Source organism: Brassica rapa, chromosome A09, assembly GCF_000309985.2.
Source record: "Brassica rapa cultivar Chiifu-401-42 chromosome A09, CAAS_Brap_v3.01, whole genome shotgun sequence".
In the NCBI taxonomy this organism is placed as follows: Eukaryota; Viridiplantae; Streptophyta; class Magnoliopsida; order Brassicales; family Brassicaceae; genus Brassica; species Brassica rapa.
In genome coordinates, this window is record NC_024803.2 from 12,086,736 (window position 1) to 12,108,142 (window position 21,407).

Here is a 21,407-nt window from a genome sequence, read left to right on the forward strand (position 1 = left end):
AGGCACATATTTTCCACCCTGGCCAAAAAAAAAAGACGCGCATATTTTCCACATTAGTTTAGTTGAGAGAGACAGTAAAATCATTATCTCCCAGACCAGATAGAGAGACACTATTAGCTTGTCTGGAACGACAAGGGCGATTTCCATCCTCCGGTCACTTCCTTGGTTAGCCATGCCAACTGGCGATTGCTTCCATTGCCACAAGCCAGGTCACTGGGCGAATCGTTGCCCTCTCAAATCCACACCGACGATCACCACCGTCGCCGCAGATTCTCCTCCGGTCATTCACTGCCCCTGCGACCGCGCTTGCGTTGTTTTGACTTCTAAAACTGTGAAAAACCCTAACCGGAGATTCTACAAGTGCTCAGCAGTTAAGTCCCCCCCCCCCCCCCCCCCTCTATCTCTCTCTGAGCTCCTTCCCTATCTTTCTACTGATCTCTGCCGACATTTTAGGTCCCAAGCTGCGAATTTTTCAAATGGTGCGACCAAGTGAGTATCGAATCGCAGCCGGTGGTCTCCGTCAACCCTACTTGCCCTTGTGGCTCTGGTCCCTGTAGAAGAGTAACCGTCACCGAAGGACCTAACGCTAACCGTTCATACTTTGTTTGTTGCATTAAGAAGGTGAAAGCCAATCTTTCTGAATTTGAATTGAAGGGTCTTCTTTAATTTTAATTGATGTTTTTTTGGTTTAGGGTTTCGGAGCATGTGGATTCTTTCAATTGGAGAATGATGCTCAAATTCCATCTGAACAAGTAGGACTTGTTGGTTCTACATTGTCTGAATTTTCGGATGATGTTAATTCACTAACTATTGTTGATTTGAGTTCGGATGCTAGTGTAAACCAAGGTATTATTATGATTTATCTCTCTCTGTTTTGTTTTTATTTACATACTAACATTTTGCTAGTTTTATTACTCTTTTTGGTTGATATTTTGCTTAGTTGGTTAGGTTTGTTAAACAATGATTCTTTTTGATTTGATTACAGAATCTAAAGATGTGGTTAGTCTTGAGACAGGAGAGAAAGTACCCTCTTCACTTGCAGCGAAACATAATGAAACTCAACTAATGGATTTGTGTAATTATTACACAACAAATAGTAACGAGGGTTATGCACTGGAGGTAGCTGAAGCAACGAGTCTTTCTCAGAACATCATCAATCCAGTTTCCAATAAACCAACCAGTCAATCTGCTACGTCTATTGAAACCGAAGCCTCATTTTCAGGCTGCTCCTCTTTGATGGACCTCATTGAGCAATATAACTCGTTGAAGCTCCATTTCGAGAGTGTTTCTATGAAACATGTTGATGCGTTGACCGCTTTTACGGGTTCGTACAAGATATTAGAATCTCTTCGTGATACAGCACGTAATCAGAGCAAACGGGTGATTGAAGTAGAGAAACAGGTGAAGTTTTACGAAGCCAAGACCTCAGAATTTGCAGCAAGTCTTGAAGAAGTCTGCGGTGAAATGACGAAATCGCAGAGTAAAATGGTGGAGACGGCAAGGAGAGTAGTGAAGGAACTGAGTGGAAAGGAAATTTGCAGCTCCGAAGACGACAAGAAGCTGAAAGGTACAAGGAAGTGAGGATGGACTATATATATATATAGTCCACTAATTAATATATCTTCTACTTGAATGTTTATATAATATTTACAACTACATTAAAAAATAAAAGACTGAAGATGAGATGTATAATCCACTAATCATGTTCTATAAACTAAGCATTAGAACTTGTAAAAGCTGAATCACTTGAAAACAGAGGCAGGTTCATCTGTCTCTCAAAACCTCAAAAGTTAAGGGTGATCATGCTCTTTATCAGTTATGGGCTCATTCAGATACAATATCTAGAACTTCTTTAAATTCAGTAGATTCCTTAATTTTCAAGTTAAAAACCTTTTCTAAATACATAAAACAAATAACAGAGAACAGAAAAACGAATTGATTATATTAATTTATTGGTTTGTTCGGACAAAACAAATCATCTGTAAAGCCTGCTCAATTAATGAAACCACCAAACCCATTCGATATATGGCATACAATAAAATGACCCAAACCATCTTAAAATATTATAAACAAATAAATATAGATATATGGACGGATCTATGTTTTAGTAGAAAATGCTCTCTGCTGACCATTGGCTTTGTATGCAGGGGAGTAATGAATCGCTGTGTACGTTTTTTCTAGGACCCGGTGAAAAGACCATGGCCAGCGAGGTCGGGTGAAGCGGGGCTGATCAGATTAGCCCATAGATTAGCAAGAGACACCAAGTAATGCTCTCCGTTCCACTCCACCATCTTAATCCCTGATTCAAAAATACGAGTGAAATCTAGTAATTATTATATCTAGAGTACTATAAAATTATCCCACACTACAACCAGATTTTGTTTTGGTTATGGAACATTTCAGTTTTGGATAAAACCTATAGATGAAATTTAATTAGAGACAGATCTTAGAGGACTTCAATTAATTTGGTAAAGTTTAACAAAATTATGGTTCGGGTCAAATTAAATTCCGTTAGGGTTTGGATCGATGATCTTTCTAAAAGCAATTGCTAGAATAAACGTACCTGGTACTATTTCAGTATTTAGAGCAGAAATGCAGCAGGTAGGTGAGGCGTGAAGTGTGAAGGCGTCAACTTCGTCTATACATCTGATTGATTCTAGAAGTTGATCAGCAGAATAGTTACTCTCAACTCCTTGAAGACGGATGATATTATTCCGAAGAGCTTCTTCTAATCCAGAGCTTAACCACAACTCCACACATTCGTCCAGAACAGCCAACACAGTAGATGATGTCGGAAATAATACAATCCACGGTTTATATAGTCTCGTCGAGGCTCTCAGGATTTTCACTACTCTGTAAATTTCTCCTACTGAGAGAAGATAGCGCTTCCCTGTTTAACAAATAATAAGAATAAGTCCAAGGTTGATGAAAATGTGCGAAATACAAAGATACTAATGTGATTAATAATGGTTGGTACCTTGAGGTTTAGATAGGATTTCTTCTTGAACATCATTTTGAATCACCTGTTTCCAAATACATGCAGCATGTCGCAGTTCTTGAGCGCAGGTCCTAGCGATGACTAACCAAGTTGAAGCGTATTTTGACTGTTGCTCATGTGAACCCAAGTTTAGGACCTTCAGGGTCAACGTGGCGTGTTTGAGAAGTTCAATCGTTGATTTCCAGTCCTTCTCTGCCTATGAAAAACCATGTTTAATTATTTCTTCCGTCATGTAAATATTTTTCACTTGAATAAAGGGTACAGAGAAGGTCGAACAGAACTTAACTAATAACAGTCTCTCTGAAAGGAGATCATCTGAATCAACTGTTCGAAACTTTGGCTCTTGGAGAACTTTATAAAGTTCAGTAGTGCCAGATGATCTAACTTGGAGACTTTCTACGTTGACCTCACCGATCAAAACATCATTTTTCAGCATGTTTTGCAGATCCTAGAAGAGAAAACACCAAAAATTAGCAACACTTATCTGTAAAGAGTCTCTTAGATGTTTTCTTCTAGTTTTGCATCTTAATAACTATATAATAACTTAAACATGCTTTGTAGCATTCCCATGAATGATTCGCCTACCTGTATTTCATCGTCATATTTTTGAGCTTCAGCGACTTCATCAGAATTAGCAGCCAAGTCACGAGCTTCCTTTAATATCCAAGAAATTCAAATGATGTCAAAGAAAGTGTTATGCAGGAAAATATCCAAACAGAAAAAGTCTACTAACCTTTAACAAAAAGTCTACTAACCTTTAAAGTCTCAAGATGGCTTAGGGCAAGGTAGTATAGTTCAGTCTTCAGCTTATGAAAGACATCTCGGTAATCATTAAGGTCTATGGTGATTACTGTTTCTTCTTGCGATTTTCCAAAACCATTTGGAACAGAGAACCGATTCCCAACTTCATTTTCCACTGAACTTTGTTTAGATTCCCACAAACCATTGTCTCCTTCCCTCAATGTATTATCCTTCACAGGCTGTGCTGGACCTTGAAACTCCCAGGAATCATCGTCAACCTCATCCGCAGCATCAGAGTTTTTCAAGGGCAGAGAAGGACCTTGAAACTCCCAAGTACTGTCAAAATCATCATCACCACCTTCTGCTAAGCTCGAATCTGTTATGGTCTTTGTAGGGCCCTGGAACTCCCATGACTCATCCTCACCATTTACTGTGGCAGACTTTTCTGACAGATTGGCAGCATTCTTCTCCTCCACCTGACTGTATAAACTTGATATCAGGTCACTGATGGACACAGTTTGACTTGGAGCCTTAGTTTTCTCTTTCACGGGGAAATCAAAAGTTGAAACAAGATTATCCTCATGAACCGAATTATCAGAAGTTTCCAATGCTTCGTCCTCAAAAAAAGACAGCGGCAAGACTCCCTTTGGCTTGTCTGGCAGCACTTCGTTTTCCTGAGTGCAAAATAAAGAGCACTTCCATTAAGCTAAACAAATGTAGTGTAAATTTAGTTACCATGTGAAACAAAGTACATTTCGTAATACTAATATAGCAGATTAACCAAGCTTAAATACCACCAAAAGTCAAAACTCTTCATTTCAAACCCAGCAGAAAATAACATATGTAAAACCCAAATATTATCAACATTCTGAAACGTTGACTCGACTGTAAAGATACAATACCTCTTTCTCGTTTCCAGTATCTAAAGATGCCTGATTAAAAGCCCAAGAAGATCCTTCAGGATTCACATTCGCATTACTTGGAGATGAAATCGAGCCATTTGCCTCCTTATGCAGATCTTTACCATTGTTTGAATGGTAAGAAGTGGTTGTTTCCATCTCAGAACCATGTTCAAAACCAAACCCGAACCCCCAACCGTTAGATTCCTGTAAACCACACAATAAAACAAATAAAGTTTGTACCTTTTCAGCCCAATGCAAGGATTGTGTTATATGAAAACGAAGCTTGTACCTTGTTTGTTAAATCCTTCTTCGTCTCAGCAACGTTAAACTCCCATCCACCATTACCCCAAGGGTCACCATCATCTCCGTTTTCTCGTTTACCAGTTGTTGGTGAACTCCACATGCTTGAATCAAAATCTGTTGCGCTCTTAACCACAACAGATCCATTTCCAGCTTTCTCTTGCTCCTCCTGCTTAAGCAAAACCGTATTAGAACAATATACAAATTAAAAAAAAACATATATATTATTAAAGCTTACCTTAGAGGTTGGATCCAAAACAGACTCGGCTGCTTTAAACTCCCAACCCTCATCAAAATCGTCATCATCATCATTCCTATTGACAAAACTCAAATCCGAAGAAGTTGGATCCACATTGCTAGTCTTCTCAGATCTCTCTGAAGCTAGATTCAATGGATTCCAGCTAAAACTCTCCAAACTGACACCTGGCTCTTTCTCATTTCCACTGATCTCGTTACTATGTTCGCTCTCTCTATACAGATTCGCGATTAGGCCACTGATCTCTACCCTAGGATTCGTATTCGCAGATCCGTTGTGTTTCGGAGAGAAGGAATCGAATGAGAATTTAAACGGAGGAAGCGGCGCTCTTGATTCATCTTCTTCCTCCTCCTCCTCCTCCGCCTCTCCGAACACAGAGAGTGGCACCGGACCACGAGGAGTAACCCACTGCGTCTGGCTATTCTTCTCAGATTCGATCCGCGTTGGCGTTCGATCTGCGGAGAAGCCGTTTGGATTAGGGGAAGAGTCGACGAACTCTCCCCAATCGTCATCTTCTCCGGCGACGGGGGGAGAAGGGGAGAAGAAGAAATCGAGGCCGTTCATTCGATCGGGTGGATTTGATGCGAGCATGAAGGTTCTACTTCCCGTTTTGGTCCTCGGAGCGAGTTCGCTAGTGGGTGGGTGCGCAGGATAGCTTACCCCGCGCACTTGAATCTTTGTACGAATTTCGAATTGATTGCAATTCTTCTTCTTCTCTTAAAATATCTCTCTCCATTGTTACATAGGGGTGGGCACTTTACCCGATATCCGAAGTGGCACCCGAACCCGATCCGAAAAACCCGAACCGAAATCCGAACCGAAGTAGCAAAATATCCGAACGGGTATTGAATTAAGAGAGATTGGATATCCGAACCCGAACAGGTAATACCCGAACCCGAATAGATATCCGAAAATAACCGAACATATGTATAATTAACCTTATATTTCTAGTTTACATCTCTTATTTTATATAAAGTATTTATATTGATACTACACATATTTTGAGTTCATAAGATATACATACAATTACGGAGAAAATGATTTGCTACTCACTTAAAATACATGTCAAATTTTTTATTTCAAGAATTAACAAAAAGTTACATCCAAAATCTAAAAACAATAATCAAATTAATGTTTTTTAGTTTCAAAATGTTATGTCCAAATCTATTAACCATTCAATCTATTAAAAATAAAAGATTAGTGAAGTGAAAGTTATATTTTTAAATACAAGAAATTTGAAAAATGAAAATTTAATTTTGTTCTTTTTCAAAAGCTAAATATCCGAACCCGATCCAAAATAACCGAACCCGAACTAAAAATATCCGAACCCGACCCGAAGTACAGAAATACCCGAACGGGTTTTACACCTCTATACCGAAATACCCGAAAATCCGAAATACCCGACCCGAACCCGAATGGATACCCGAACGCCCACCCCTATTGTTACACATCATATAATAATTTTCCAAAATTTTGTATGATATATAAAACCTGTCGTAAAAAAAATAGTATCTGCTCGAATATAATAAAGTAAACAATTGTTAGACTCTAATCTAGCATCTAACTGAGGTCAAAACAAATTTGTATGATAAACTAGGGTCGGCCCGCCCTACGGGCGGGATCTCATATTTAATTTTTGATATTTTCAAATATATATTTATAATATTTTATCTTGTTCAAAACAACCAAATTTGAATGAGAAAGTTTGGAATGGGTTTGTTTGACGTTTTATGTAAAATTTGTTTCGAGGAATTCTATCTAAGCCCCAAGTTTAGTGTATATTGTGTTATCATATATTTTAACACCATGAACACGCAAGATTTAGTATGTTTTTGATATTTTTTGTGTTTGTTGATAATCTATGGTGCACACTATCTTAATGTATCATATATGACAGTTAAGTATTTTGGTTGCGTCACAAGTTATATATATGATTCATATCTTTAAGTGTTTGTTTAATCTTTATAAGGCTCTAATAAGTTTATGATAATCTATATGTGCCCCCATATTCAACCGGTTTACAGTGGATATAATGACTAAATTATTAGGCCTTAATGTGCCTTAAGATATATGTTAAATGATTGTCCGAAGTAAGTTCGTTCAGATGATGATCTCAATAGGTTGCTTAAGTTTATATATTTTTGTCAAGTTTTTATATGGCGGTTTTCGTTCCTACTATAAAAATATAGATTTTATTCCATAATAATTTATATATAGGATAATGCTATATTTTTTATTTTGGAATTTGGTAGCATGCATATATTTTTGAGACTGTTTTTTGAACAACTATATTTCCGAGACTATATTATGGTTTACCAGTCTTATGGGCGGATAACTAAATGAGTGAATAATATAAAGACATCCTAAATTTTTTTTTGATGATCCAAGACATCCTAAATTTACTATCATTTAAAAGCAATATTAGCTTTCATAGTTATTATTTTATTCTTGCCAGATATCAAACATTTATCTCATCACTAAAAATATTTTTCATGTGAATTTTGGTTGTTTTACATTTATTCAAAATTTGTTTTATATTGATTATGATATTAAGTAGACTGATATTGATTGGGTGTAGCACACAAACCATGGATTAGTGTTGATTGAGTTGCAAAACATGTATTATTTCTTGAATTTTTGTTTTCAAGATTCGTACAACTTTTATTTCTAACTTGTTTATTATTCCGAAAAGGGTAGTTTAAACAATGTGTAAATGCATTTATTTTAAAACTAAAAGTATTGTTATTCGTTTCTTTGTAATAGAAAAATATCTAAAATTAAGTAAACACCACAAAAACCTTATATTGAGTGGTACATTTTTTTTTGCCAGCTGAGTGTTATCATGTAAAATGTACACCACTAAATATTTTATATGTTATTATATTTAATAATAAATAAACATGTTATCCGAATAGCCCATTAAGATTTTAAATGGTACTGATTATTAGACTATATATTTCACATTAGTTTTCTTATATTTAGTTAATTATATATTTAGCAAAGTGTATAATATTTTTCGTTGACCTTGTTATACGTTAAAAATCATAAGTAGATATCATTATTTTTGTGATTATGATTTTTAACTGTTTATAAAATATATATATTATGAGTTATATTATTACATGAATTTAATTTTCCTTCAGTCAAAAAGTCAGCTCACATTATCGCTCTTTTCATCAGACAAAATGCTCCTCTCTTATTTACATTTACAGTCTTGAACTCAAATTCCAACCCGGGATGACTCGGTGGAACAACTCAGACCACCCACCTTTTAACCGCCATCTCCTTCTCCATTCGTAGCCTCGTGTCTATCTCGACTCAGTGAGGTATCTCGCCAGCTGATTCAAATCCACCAAAATATTTTAATATTATAAAATTAACATCACATAAATTGGTCTAAAATTTGTCTTATTCCTTCGTATAGAGATCAAACTCGTTCCGAGTCAAACCTGGGCAGAAAGCATCCGAGCCAAAACTCTTCACCGTCGATCATAAATATCACCAGACAGCTTTCTTGATACACCGTGAAGCAACAACTTTAGGTCTTTCCACGCTTTAAGTGACCTTCGTAACGGGCTACACGGTTTGAAGAAATGAAACGCTGGACAACATAACCATGTAGTAGAATAGTTTGAGTAAGCGAAATTGAATATTAACGAACACAAATCTCGTTACAGAGAAAATTGAATACCTGTTCATCTATATGAAGCAGATCCAGTCCAATTAGGAAGCCACCTTTCCTTTTATTCCTTGCTTCCCAGAACATATATCAATCAAAAGTGTAGCTCATACGGTCCCAAACCAGCATAACATCACCGAAGAACAGAGATTTAAGTACATTTCTAGTTGATTTTGCCGATCTGATTTCCACCGTTTCCTCTGATAATTTGCTTAGCCTGATTCGGTAAGGTGAGAAGCAACAATGAATGATATATATATAGGGTGGATGTGATGTCATTGAAATAAATTCATGTCGTTTGGATTGTTGCAGTAAATAGATAAACTTTATGATTCTTTAGAGGTTGTAGAGGAAAAACGGAATCAGAGAGTCCATTAACCCTTTCGAAGTTCGTAATGGGTTAGAGAAGAAGAAACTCATACAAAACATCACAAAATCTGCTCGATCCAGAGAGTCACCATAAAGATTCATTTCACATAACTCTTCTGGGTACTCCAATGGCGGTTTAGATACAGAAGAGGGAAGAATACGGTGAACCCTAAAATTCTATGCGACCTGGATTGAGAAAAAGGCTTAGGTTTCTTGCTATGAGACTGGATTGTGGAGCAACAAATGAAGCCCACAAACCAAATTAAGCCCAATTATATCGTGCATCAATTAATGAAACACAGCGAATTTAGGAGATGGACAGGTGTTGTACCCAGAGTAATTGACTTAGTGACGAGGCGTAACAGGAGAGAAGCAAACATTTTTTTATATATATAAATATACGTGTAGTAAAAATATAGTATATACTCAAAGAAAATAAAGTAAACATTGGTGAACTCCAATCTAGCATCTGAGGTTAAAACAAATTTGTATGATAAATAAACATGTAGTAAAAAAATGGTATCTACTCAAACAAAATAAAGTAAATAAAGCCAAGATCAATGGGCATGGGAACATGCAGATGGGCAGGAGATAGAGGCTGAGACTCAAGCTCACTAAGTCTGTCTCGGGTTAAGCCATACAAGTAAAATATTAACTTTTATCGGAAACCATAAATATAACATCACCATCTTCGAGTCCTATGTTAACTTTGATCTTCTTCATAAACGATGACCAATTATCCTTGTTTTCAACTTGTACCACAGTCCATCTGATTTGGCGAATCACATTATCTGCATCACGACCCAAAGAAATCAACAACTAAATTTTCATCTTTCGACTTGAAGAAACATCTATCTACTCCAAGAAGCAGGTCTACACGTATCTTTCAAGCTCTTCTACGGATGTCAAAACAGACATATAACCTGTTAAAAATATCATTGATGTCTTTATTCTCAATGAATCAAATTCAACTGAAAAAGTCTCATTCAATGCCATTTCCGAGCTATAATCACAAAGATCTTCAAATTGCTCATTGTACTCCCACTCAGTTCACCTAATCCTTTTATTCCTACCATATGCTTTTTTAGGCTTTGAAACTTCTCAACGTAATAAAAGGTTTTGATTCTAAAATAAATAGGAAGTTGGAAAGGTTTTGGTCCAAGACTCTTTAGGCTTCTTGGTGATCAAAATTCTTCCGATACTGGCATGTGTTTGACCCGATTCAAGGTCATCCCAAATTCCAAATGGTCCAGGAAAAATGGATTCACGTGTAACTATAATGCATTTTTGAAATAGAAATTTCCTGAATACTTAAATTTTTCTCATTCTATAAAATGTTCACCAGTTACAATAAAAAAAGAATGAGTAATCCATCTCATCTAATCTATTAAAGCTGAAGTACAAATAAATCTTAACCCTAAGTTTTCTGATGTTAGGAGTTTTCAAGGCTCCTAAGACAAATGTTGTAGTATAAAAGATTGTCGAACCAGTTCTGAGGGATATCAAAGCACCGAGAATGCAAGTACTCACTTAATCTAAGTGCAACCAATGATTTAGATGGGTTTTAAACTACTACTAAACTAGAAAGCAATAACAGAATGATACTTTCTTGACTAAGGGAAAAGAGAACTCATGGGTATAGGGATTAGACCTTGGGTGATCAAGTATCGAACTAAGGATGGCAAACGATCAATCAAACTATCAACCTTAAGCCTAGACACAATTCTAAGCAAGCTTTATGTCTAGATGAATGCTCATTTGCTAACATATCTCAAACATCAAATGTCTTTGGTTGAATAATATGAAAGCAATCATTACTAACAAGTCTATTAGCTATCTTAGCATCTTTAACAACAAATGTCTTTGGCAAAGTATACTAAAAGCCTAGGAGAGTTGTCTCGGGCATTTCATCGAACACCTTTCGGGTGAGAAATGCCTAAGGATCAACAACTGAGTGGCCAACTCAGAAGATGCATTATGATTACTCTACTAGCAAGGAAATATGAATGATCTACACTAAAACATCCTAGCTCTAACCTAATCACCCTTAATCTCCCTAACCCATGAATTCACAAAGTGATTACTCACTAATCTCCATGATTCCTCTTAAACCCATATTGGATTTCAGATTAATCATGTAGAGAAATAGATAAGAAATCAACAATAACACAAGAACATAACAATCAAAATCCAAGAGATGAACTTCTCCAGAGAGTTTTTGTGTATTTCTCAATAGATAAAAGATAAAAGATAATCTGCCTCTGGTGGCTACAAAAGATGTTTAAAACATAGGTTTTAGAAATGTAAAACGTGCATAATGAAATGACCAAAAGGCCCTTAAGTAAAATAGAAATCGACCCAACAATAGACGCGGAGCGACCTCGGCATGTCGCTCCGACAAGTCGCTCCGGCCTTCGGGAGCGACCTCAGTGGGTCGCTCTGAGAGGTCGCTCCGGGCTTCGCTTCTTGTCGTCTCGCCATAGAGACGCGAGCGACCTCGGGGTGTCGCTTTGGGAGGTCGCTCCGAGAGGGGTGTGAGATGCGAGCGACCTCGGTGCGTCGCTTTGGGCAAGTCGCTCTGGGCTTCCAACGGGATGAATATGGCGAGCGACTTCACGGGGTCGCTCTAGCTAGGTCGCTCTGAGAGGTGCTTTGGAGCGACCTCATGACGTCGCTGCGGAACCTCGCTCCCATGCTCTGCTCGTCCAATGATCACCTGTTTCACGTCCTTTAAGCTCCAAATGCATCCAAATGTCCCCAAGAACTCCATGTGGCACTCCAACACCTAATGAGGACAATGAATGCAAAATGCAACCTAGACATGGCTAAATCCTAATCTATATGATGAAAATGCTAATGGATGAATGGATAAAACAATGCAAATATGCAAGATATCAACTCCCCCAAACTTGTTCTTTTACTTGTCCACAAGTGAACTTTCTAGAACTCATAGGGAGAGAGGTTGAAGGAGGGAGCACATAGCCAAAAAAAACACAACTAGCACACTCTCTTATTACACTCTAGCTTCTCTAAGCCTATCTTAACTCTTTTTGTTCTTATACTCATCATCAAGCATCCACACATTCAAATCAACCAACTCTCACATTCATTAAGCACAAAACATCAGGTGAATTCTTGCAAATGGTCAGTTGGTCCAAGTCATTTGGTTGGGTAAGGGAAGGCTTTTATTCAAGTGATTCAAGAGGTTCAAAACATATGATCTTTAAGGTGGTTTACTCTCAAAACAAGTAGCCTTGACATTGCACATAATATATCTAAGAAAGGGACCAACTCATGCATACAATGCTCAATCTCCATTGTTCTACCCTTTTCCCAAACATACAATTACACAATCATTCCCAAATGTCAAACCCAACTCACATCTCTCACCAAAAGATCCTAAGAACTTTAACTCCTTCTCTTTGAAATCTACAAGGGATTTTTCACAACCTCAAAACATTTCTTAGCTCCTAACAACTTTGCTAGCCCCCTTTTTTTTTTTTTTTTTTTTTTTTTTTTTTTTTTTCTCTTTTTTTCGTTTTTTTTTTCCTTTTTTTTTTTTTTTAGGCTGGGGGCCAAGACTTTTCAAAACTTGAGCTAGAGGCTTCTATACTGGTCCCAATAAAACAATTCACTTAAGCACAAAGAGTCTATTCTTTTCCTTTTTCATTTCTCCCAAATCATAATCACAACACTCACCCCCACCTATAGCTAGACAATAGAGTGTCCAATCTAGCAAGAATGAAGATCAAGCATTGTCGTTCCCGATACTCTCAACATTATGCACATGTAAGACTTTCCGAAAAAGGCCTCACTCATCAAACAATGAAAGCTTAAAAGGAGGAAAAGGTTTTGGGAGTGGTCTACCACTAGAGTTTGTCAAAAAAGATTGGTATAAAAGATGTGACAACTCAAGTGTGTATAGCCATGACTCAGTACACAAGGGACCATGAGCAAGAAGCATTAAGTTCGTTCAGTTCAAATAAGGTTGTAGTTGGCTTCAAAGACTGAGTTTCAGCAATCAACAAGTTTCAGGAAGAGTTTTCAAGGCTCGAAACATACAAGTCTTTTTGAGAGGTGCAAAAGCTAGTCAAGTGCAACGTAGTGTTCTTTACAAGGCATTCAAAATCATTGCTCCCAATGCAAGTGAATGCAACCTATATGCTCTAGACTCTCCTAAAAATGCAAATGATGCAAACTAAATGATTGATTTTTTTTTTTTTATCTATGCAAATAGGTATGCCATGCATGACTCAATGAAACAACATCAAAGCAAACATGATCAAATACTTGATACCTCCCCCAAACTTGAGTTACACAGTCTCTGTGTTGTCAAGTAGAGAGAAAGATACCGAAAAGAAGACTAATATGCAAAAATAAAATGGTATATACAGGGGAGTGTGGTGGTTTACCTTCTATGGGGAATGAGTAGAGGGAGATGCTCCCTCCTCGTCGTCTTCAGGTGGTAACTCTTCAAGGTGCTCATCAGCAGGAGTGTCCATCTCTTCAATGTAGAAGACTTGCCCAAACACAGTTGGTTTTCTCATTTTCCTCTTGATGTCAAAGTGGAGGATGTTCTCTTTACCCAAATGGAGATCAATCGTGCCTTCCTTCACATTAACAATAGCTCCTGCTGTAGCTAAGAATGGCCTTCCTAGAATCAATGGGTCTTGAGCCTCCTCATCCATCTCAAGCACCACAAAATCTGTAGGTATCTCATACCTTCCAATCTTCACAGGGAGGTCCTCTAAGATGCCCACAGGATACTTCACTGAACGATCAGCTAACACCAGAGAGAGTCTACACTTCTTGTACTGAGTGAATCCAAGCTTCTTTGCAACAGACAAAGGCATCAAGCTGACACTCGCTCCCAAATCGCAGAGACATTTCTCAAATACCATAGGTCCAAGAGCACAAGGTAGTGTGAAGCTTCCTGGATCCTCTAATTTTTCTGGAACATCAAGCCTCTGGATGATGGCATTGCACTCATGGGTAAGAATCATCATGCCTTCCATCTCCTTCTTCTTTGCAGCTACAACATCTTTCAGGAACTTGTTGTATTGAGGAATCAACATGAAAGCATCGATGATGGGCATTGCAACCTGAGCTTCACTCATTTGCTTCTCAAACAGAGCCTTGTACTTCTCTAGCAGCTGCTTCTTGAATCTACCAGGGAATGGAAGTTTGGGTTCATAAGGAAGAGGAACAAAAGAACTTTCACTTGCTGGAGTAACAACCTCACCATCCTTTACTGTCTTCTTCTCTTCCCCAACCTTTCCTTTACCTTTGGCTTCCACTATCTTCTCCAAGATCTCGTCATTGATCTTCTCATCAACAATCACCACTTCATCATCTATGTTGATGGCAACCCCCTCACCTAGTTTCTCAGCATCCTTGGTGAGGGTTCTAGGAGGTAACTGCTTACCACTCCGAAGGGTGATAGCTTTGGCTTCCTTGGGATTTGGGTCAGATTTTCCAGGTAGAGATCCTTGCTGGCGATTCTGGTGAGTGTTCATGGAAGCAAACTGATTCTCTAAATTCTTGACTGTAGAAGCAAGGTGTGAGAATTTGTTGTTGAGCTCATTGTAGCTCCCATCAATCTTGGAATGAAGGTTCTTCAACTCATAACCAACATGCTTCTCACTTCTAGTCTGAGACTCCAAGATTTGTTTCAGTAAGGTATCAGTGCTGCTCTCTTGAGGAGCAGAGGAACCAGACAATGGGTTTTGCTGAGGCTGATAGCTGCCTTGTTGGTTGTTTCTAAGCGGATAACCACTCTGTTGGTTGTTGGGATAGGATTTCTGTTGGTAGTTGTTGTACTGAAAGTTGGGCTCCTTTTTGTACCAGCTACCATTGTTGTTAATGAAACACAACTCCTGTTGACCTTCCAAACCCTCAACCTCATTGACAGCAAGTGGATCTTCCTGCTTGGAGTTACCAACAAACTTCAGCTGCTCTTGGGTTGCTTTTTCAGCAATGAGTAGGTCGATCTTGTCTTCCAAAGCTTTGATCTCTTTCCTCGTCTGCTTATCATCTGTTCTACTGCCTCTGTCGTGGTCTCCACTGTAGACTGCATCACTCTTTACCATGTTGTCAACCAGCTCTTCTGCATCCTCCTCAGTTCTCCCCAAGAAGAACCCATTGCTAGCTGTATCCAGTCTGGCTCTGTACTTAGGAAGAGCACCACGGTAGAATGTGCTCAGCAAGCTCTCCTTAGAAAAGCCATGGTGTGGGCATTGAGCTTGGTAGCCCTTGAATCTCTCCCAGGCTTCACTGAAGCCTTCCAAGTTCTTCTGTTGAAAGCTGGAAATCTCGTTTCTCAGCTTAGCAGTTCTTGAAGTAGAGAAGAACTTCTCCAAGAATGCTTTCTTGCAGTCATCCCAAGTGGTGATGGAGTCACTGGATAGAGACTTCTCCCACTGACGTGCCTTATCCCCCAAAGAGAAAGGGAATAGCTTGAGTTTTAAGGCATCTTCGGACACACCATTGGTTTTTGACAACCCACAGTAGCTGTCGAAGCTGTCCAAGTGATCAAATGGATCCTCTAGAGCCAAGCCATGATACTTGTTGTTCTCAATCACATTGAGGAGTCCTGATTTGATCTCAAAGTTGTTGGCTGCTACAGCTGGTGCTCGGATTCCCAATCTATGACCATGAATGTTGGGGCGGTCATAAGTGCCAATGGGTCGAGCTGCTCGCTGTTGGTTAGCTGGAGCATTGTTATTAGCGCCATTTACGCCTGCATCATGCTGATGTATGTCTCCCATATCAGTGTGCAATCTCTGCAATTGAGCATGTTGCTCTTCTTCTCTTCTCTTTCTAGCACACTCTCTCTCTAAAGCTCTGATATCTGCAACTCTTGGAACTAGGTTTGATGGACCCCTGCTCCTCAAGTGCATACACCTGTAGATTAAAGGGAGGTGAAGAAGAATCAGTAACAAAAGAAAATAAAAATGACTTAGTCTCAAGCAAGTGACTAAATCTCAATGTTGAAATCTACTCAGAATTTGGCAACGGCGCCAATTTGATGTTAGGAGTTTTCAAGGCTCATAAGACAAATGTTGTAGTATAAAAGATTGTCGAACCAGTTCTGAGGGATATCAAAGCACCGAGAATGCAAGTACTCACTTAATCTAAGTGCAACCAATGATTTAGATGGGTTTTAAACTACTACTAAACTAGAAAGCAATAACAAAATGATACTTTCTTGACTAAGGGAAAAGAGAACTCATGGGTATAGGGATTAGACCTTGGGTGATCAAGTATCGAACTAAGGATGGCAAACGATCAATCAAACTATCAACCTTAAGCCTAGACACAATTCTAAGCAAGCTCTATGTCTAGATGAATGCTCATTTGCTAACATATCTCAAACATCAAATGTCTTTGGTTGAATAATATGAAAGCAATCATTACTAACAAGTCTATTAGCTATCTTAGCATCTTTAACAACAAATGTCTTTGGCAAAGTATACTAAAAGCCTAGGAGAGTTGTCTTGGGCATTTCATCGAACACCTTTCGGGTGAGAAATGCCTAAGGATCAACAACTGAGTGGCCAACTCAGAAGATGCATTATGATTACTCTACTAGCAAGGAAATATGAATGATCTACACTAAAACATCCTAGCTCTAACCTAATCACCCTTAATCTCCTTAACCCATGAATTCACAAAGTGATTACTCACTAATCTCCATGATTCCTCTTAAACCCATATTGGATTTCAGATTAATCATGTAGAGAAATAGATAAGAAATCAACAATAACACAAGAACATAACAATCAAAATCCAAGAGATGAACTTCTCCAGAGAGTTTTTGTGTATTTCTCAATAGATAAAAGATAAAAGATAATCTGCCTCTGGTGGCTACAAAAGATGTTTAAAACATAGGTTTTAGAAATGTAAAACGTGCATAATGAAATGACCAAAAGGCCCTTAAGTAAAATAGAAATCGACCCAACAATAGACGCGGAGCGACCTCGGCATGTCGCTCCGACAAGTCGCTCCGGTCTTCGGGAGCGACCTCAGTGGGTCGCTCTGAGAGGTCGCTCCGGGCTTCGCTTCTTGTCGTCTCGCCATAGAGACGCGAGCGACCTCGGGGTGTCGCTTTGGGAGGTCGCTCCGAGAGGGGTGTGAGATGCGAGCGACCTCGGTGCGTCGCTTTGGGCAAGTCGCTCTGGGCTTCCAACGGGATGAATATGGCGAGCGACTTCACGGGGTCGCTCTAGCTAGGTCGCTCTGAGAGGTGCTTTGGAGCGACCTCATGACGTCGCTGCGGAACCTCGCTCCCATGCTCTGCTCGTCCAATGATCACCTGTTTCACGTCCTTTAAGCTCCAAATGCATCCAAATGTCCCCAAGAACTCCATGTGGCACTCCAACACCTAATGAGGACAATGAATGCAAAATGCAACCTAGACATGGCTAAATCCTAATCTATATGATGAAAATGCTAATGGATGAATGGATAAAACAATGCAAATATGCAAGATATCATTTTCCTCAACAATTACCATCCAATGCCACTAACTTTATAAATAACAATTTCCATAAACATAGCTACGAAATTGCCTAATATTTAGGTACATAATAAATTTAAAAGATATGCAATCCTTCATTTACTTAAAAATCAAAAAGTCAATGTTTTAATCCATAAAAGAAAAACTATGAAATATGTTAAATTATCAGATTAATTTATTGGTTTATTGAAAATTAAATTAATCAAAATCGTTTTAATTTTCAGAATAATAAAACTAATTCAGTTATATTTAATTAATTAGCTTCTTCTAATTTAATTAGTACAATAGTATATGTATTTAGTTTTTGAACGTTTACAAAAATTAAAAGTAAATACTCGTGCGGACGCACGGGTCAAGATCTAGTTCCATATTATTCCTTGTCATTCCAGAAAAATAACAAGATTCTTTTGAAAAGTCATTTTACCTAAAAATAGTCATTTATTGGTTTATTAACATCCAGTTACATGCGAAGTTTCACTTGGACCAAATTTGAAACTCAATCAATTTGTCTCATTATGTTGGTCGAAACATCCAGCCGTTAGGTTTTTGTCTCTTCATATGTCCAATTGGTGCTAGCAAGTCCTCATTTTTGGTTCCTACGTCCATGATCATGTCAACCACGAAAGTTAGCCTCTGAGAGGAAACCCGGGCTAGCAGCGTGAGTAGTACTTGAAAGAATGACTTCTGAATTTGAAGACTGTCTTAAAAAATATTTTAGAATTTCACCACCAGCAACAAAGGTGGCTTCAAATCCGTTTACCCTTTCACCCATTTAAGGGAGAAAAATGTGGTAGAGGCACTTCTATGATAAAATGATCGACTCTAGCCTTTTAATCATAGATTGGCTTAGTTTACTGAACTATTTTTTTTTCTCAAATGAACATTCTAAAGAACTTTTCATTATGATAATGGTTAGACCATGAAAATTTTCTGACTGTGTTTTTAAAGTATTTAAATGTTGAAAACAATTGCAGCTCAAAGTTTAAACAAAACATAAATGAAATTAACATGTGAAAATAGTTTAATTAGTGTGTATATCATATATCCAAAGTTAAGCAAAATTTAACTAAAATGTCATATAATGTAGGGACAAAATTTTGCCATCTACAACCGATCTAATCTTAGCCCATTCAAAAATACATATGAAATTTTTAGATTTGAAATTAAATTTGGTTAATCAATTATATTTAAAAATCAAGATATTTAGATCTGATGTAGGTACATTACATATAGGTTTTTAACAAATAAAAATATTTATATAATAACATAAAATGTACCTTAAATATGATCAATACTTTGAAATTGGAATATTATTTTGAAAATATATTCTTAAATATGTCCGAAAATAAATCCTGGTGCATACAAAACCCAGTGGCACAACCAAATTTAGTAATGGAATATGCTTCTATTACATTTTTTTAAAAATATTATTCATTTCAAACAGATGCACAACATCTTTAAGGTACATAGCTAGTTCAACATTTGACCAACAGAAAAAAAAATTATGATAAACACCACCGACATGACGCTTCGATTAATTTTTCAAATAAAATATAAAAAATAGTATTTATTTTCTGCAGAAGATTCCAATACCACTGCTCGATCCCCCAGTGCAATCAACAGTGTTTTGATTCAGCGACAACGGCTCGATCTTGTCGGAACTTCTAGAGCCACGGGAGTAAACACAAGCATTACAACTTGTTTCAAGAAGAGAAGATGTTCTGTATTTATCTTCCCCACCGACGACCGGCATGGCCACCCCTGGTTTCGCGGGATTCTGGAAATCCTCTCTGTATGTTCTTCCCAAAACGCCCTCCACGTTCGGGGACAACCTCAAGAACCGGAACTGAACTTCGAGATGGGCAAAACAGTCATTTTCAGGTCTCCCGTATTTATGTATCGTGTCATCTTCCTTTGTAACTGGAACAACGTTGACCCAAATCTCGGCAATGTCTGGTAAAGTGACCAACACGGAGTTCATGTCTGAAGTTCTCTCTACCTTTATATAGCTTCCCGGAGGAGTCCAGAATGACGAATCTCCTTTTGGTAAAAGAATCTCTTTTCCCTCGAAGGAGAGACGGAGATGGTCCACTTGGTGGTCCCATTTCGCAGCCTTTTGGGCCTCGAGTGTGAAGGTTTTGTTGTTGGGACCGAAGATCAGACCCAAAGATTGGATCCAGGTGAAGTCTCTTCTCCGGCCAGAGGGTCTAAGACCAATGAAGCGTGCGTTGACTTGGAGGTCAGTGTCAGAGACGAGTGCGAAATGCTCATCGCGTTTGCCGTGAAAGTAGAAGACGATGCCGTCGCCACCTATGAATCGTGGGTCTAAGCATGCTGATCCTCTGCCGTTGCAGTTAGGCTTTCTATCTGTTTTAAAGAGATTGGTTTTTGTAAGAATGTATCCCAACTAGTCCCAACTAAACCAAAATAAAGGATGCTAAAACCAATTATTATCTTAATTTGATTGGCTAGTGATCTAGTTTGATTTACTAGTATGATTCAAAAAGTTTCTAATCATAAGTTAGTGATATGTTTGACTAAAACTCACATCAAAACCAAAACCAAAACCAAAACCGTACCAAACTATCCACTTCAGATCAGATTTTACTTTAAATATTTATCATTCATAAACCAATTAATTCAGAATGACCAAACCAAAATCTAGACTGAACATCATCCATTAAAAAGTATGGCATATTTTTTACTTACTTCGGCAAGTGGCTTTGCATATAGGGTTAAAACAATCTACGACGCATGCCTTGGAGCTACCGTTGGGAGGGGAAAACGAAGGGCACTGGTTTGGGCAAGTCTGCTTCTTAAGGAAGCATGGGCTCTTCTTTTGGAAACATGTCTTTGTTTCCGACGCTGCTTCGAGTTGTACAATGACAGCGCACGCATAGAGCGTTAGTAACAATGTAACGTACAACCCATTGATGCGCTTCAGATCTTCCTTCATTGCTTTGAGTCTTTAACTTATATTGGGAAATGAGTTTGTATTTCTTTCCTCTCATGTGACCTCTTTTTATAGAGAGCATGCTTGCTTGGCTAGTTGGAATATTAATAATCATATTTAATGATTCTTGTGTAAATACACCGACCTAAACACTAAAACACACATATTACTTTCTTATAAACGAAATCTTAATAAGTTTATGTAAAGTCAAATTTCTATAAAACCTCTCTCTAGTCTTCTCTCTCTCTTCATCTTCTTACTGAAATTGCTTTCCACTCGACATGCAGGCGCTTCTGACTTTGGCCGAACTTCACCAAAACATTTATGAATGTAATTGTCACGTTTCTTTTTCTTAAAACATTGTCACGTTTCTTTGTGGTGATAATAAGCAGCTGTGATTTGTGAATGTAGGCGGATCCATTAAGCGTTTAGTATATGACACCCATTAAACCAATAAATAAACAAAATTGTATAAGATTTACTAAAGAATAAGCAGCAAAAATGGCAATATTCTCTGTTATGACACCCCAAAACCAAGGTTCAAGCCTCCATTGAAACCTTATGTTATTTTATGAACCCCGTAAAATGAATTTCTGGTTCCGCCACATTATATAGCTGTAGATTTTCGATAGATCGTACGTTGATGGATATGGTTTATCGTGTCTTAATATAGCTCTTATAAGTTAAATTT

General features: G+C 38.0%; 3 protein-coding genes, 1 long non-coding RNA gene and 1 other non-coding gene across 8 annotated transcripts; 2 read left to right on the plus strand and 3 right to left on the minus strand.

Annotated features, from left to right (window-relative positions):
- The first annotated feature begins 32 nt into the window (after window positions 1-32).
- LOC103838711 lies at window positions 33-2,455 on the plus strand. Of its 2 annotated transcripts, XM_009115163.3 has the most exons (5): window positions 33-370; window positions 454-621; window positions 693-846; window positions 986-1,567; window positions 2,148-2,455. In XM_009115163.3, exons 1-5 carry the CDS (start codon window positions 173-175, stop codon window positions 2,153-2,155), a joined length of 1,110 nt encoding a protein of 369 aa, XP_009113411.1. In that variant the 5' UTR covers window positions 33-172; the 3' UTR covers window positions 2,156-2,455. The 2 variants fall into 2 exon arrangements, with proteins under 2 accessions (XP_009113411.1, XP_033135257.1); XM_033279366.1 differs by lacking the exon at window positions 2,148-2,455 and having other exon boundaries at window positions 35-370; window positions 986-1,753.
- LOC103838709 lies at window positions 1,922-5,920 on the minus strand. Of its 3 annotated transcripts, none has more exons than XM_033279364.1 (9): window positions 5,180-5,917; window positions 4,931-5,110; window positions 4,642-4,845; window positions 3,754-4,407; window positions 3,584-3,652; window positions 3,285-3,446; window positions 2,978-3,194; window positions 2,564-2,890; window positions 1,922-2,299 (listed from the first exon to the last, which is right to left on the minus strand). In XM_033279364.1, exons 1-9 carry the CDS (start codon window positions 5,786-5,788, stop codon window positions 2,178-2,180), a joined length of 2,544 nt encoding a protein of 847 aa, XP_033135255.1. In that variant the 5' UTR covers window positions 5,789-5,917; the 3' UTR covers window positions 1,922-2,177. The 3 variants fall into 3 exon arrangements, with proteins under 3 accessions (XP_033135255.1, XP_009113409.1, XP_033135256.1); XM_009115161.3 differs by having other exon boundaries at window positions 3,754-4,413; window positions 5,180-5,916; XM_033279365.1 differs by lacking the exon at window positions 1,922-2,299 and having other exon boundaries at window positions 2,815-2,885; window positions 3,754-4,413; window positions 5,180-5,920.
- A 2,249-nt stretch (window positions 5,921-8,169) lies between these two features.
- LOC103838712 lies at window positions 8,170-10,817 on the minus strand. Its single transcript, XR_627203.3, has 3 exons — window positions 8,889-10,817; window positions 8,647-8,798; window positions 8,170-8,535 (listed from the first exon to the last, which is right to left on the minus strand). It is a non-coding gene; the product is annotated as an uncharacterized LOC103838712 (long non-coding RNA).
- A 4,647-nt stretch (window positions 10,818-15,464) lies between these two features.
- Window positions 15,465-15,571, plus strand: LOC117128825. The gene has a single exon (XR_004452216.1). It is a non-coding gene; the product is annotated as a small nucleolar RNA R71 (small nucleolar RNA).
- Window positions 15,572-19,123: 3,552 nt separating this feature from the next.
- On the minus strand, window positions 19,124-20,918 carry LOC103838713. Its single transcript, XM_009115164.3, has 2 exons — window positions 20,473-20,918; window positions 19,124-20,130 (listed from the first exon to the last, which is right to left on the minus strand). The coding sequence occupies exons 1-2, from the start codon at window positions 20,717-20,719 to the stop codon at window positions 19,331-19,333; spliced, it is 1,047 nt and encodes a 348-aa protein (XP_009113412.1). The 5' UTR covers window positions 20,720-20,918; the 3' UTR covers window positions 19,124-19,330.
- Between the last annotated feature and the right edge of the window lie 489 nt (window positions 20,919-21,407).

Bases quoted from the DNA above. Each gene is read 5' to 3' on its own strand.
- LOC103838711 (XM_033279366.1), top strand. From the start codon at position 173: ATGCCAACTGGCGATTGCTTCCATTGCCACAAGCCAGGTCACTGGGCG. The intron at 371-453 runs GTTAAGTCCCCC...CCGACATTTTAG, and splicing joins GATTCTACAAGTGCTCAGCA to GTCCCAAGCTGCGAATTTTT. The intron at 847-985 runs GTATTATTATGA...ATTTGATTACAG, and splicing joins GGATGCTAGTGTAAACCAAG to AATCTAAAGATGTGGTTAGT.
- LOC103838709 (XM_009115161.3), bottom strand. From the start codon at position 5,788: ATGCTCGCATCAAATCCACCCGATCGAATGAACGGCCTCGATTTCTTC. The intron at 4,846-4,930 runs GTACAAGCTTCG...TGTGGTTTACAG, and splicing joins AGAAGGATTTAACAAACAAG to GAATCTAACGGTTGGGGGTT. The intron at 3,653-3,753 runs GTTAGTAGACTT...TGGATATTAAAG, and splicing joins GCCATCTTGAGACTTTAAAG to GAAGCTCGTGACTTGGCTGC.
- LOC103838713 (XM_009115164.3), bottom strand. From the start codon at position 20,719: ATGAAGGAAGATCTGAAGCGCATCAATGGGTTGTACGTTACATTGTTA. The intron at 20,131-20,472 runs GTAAGTAAAAAA...TCTTTAAAACAG, and splicing joins ATGCAAAGCCACTTGCCGAA to ATAGAAAGCCTAACTGCAAC.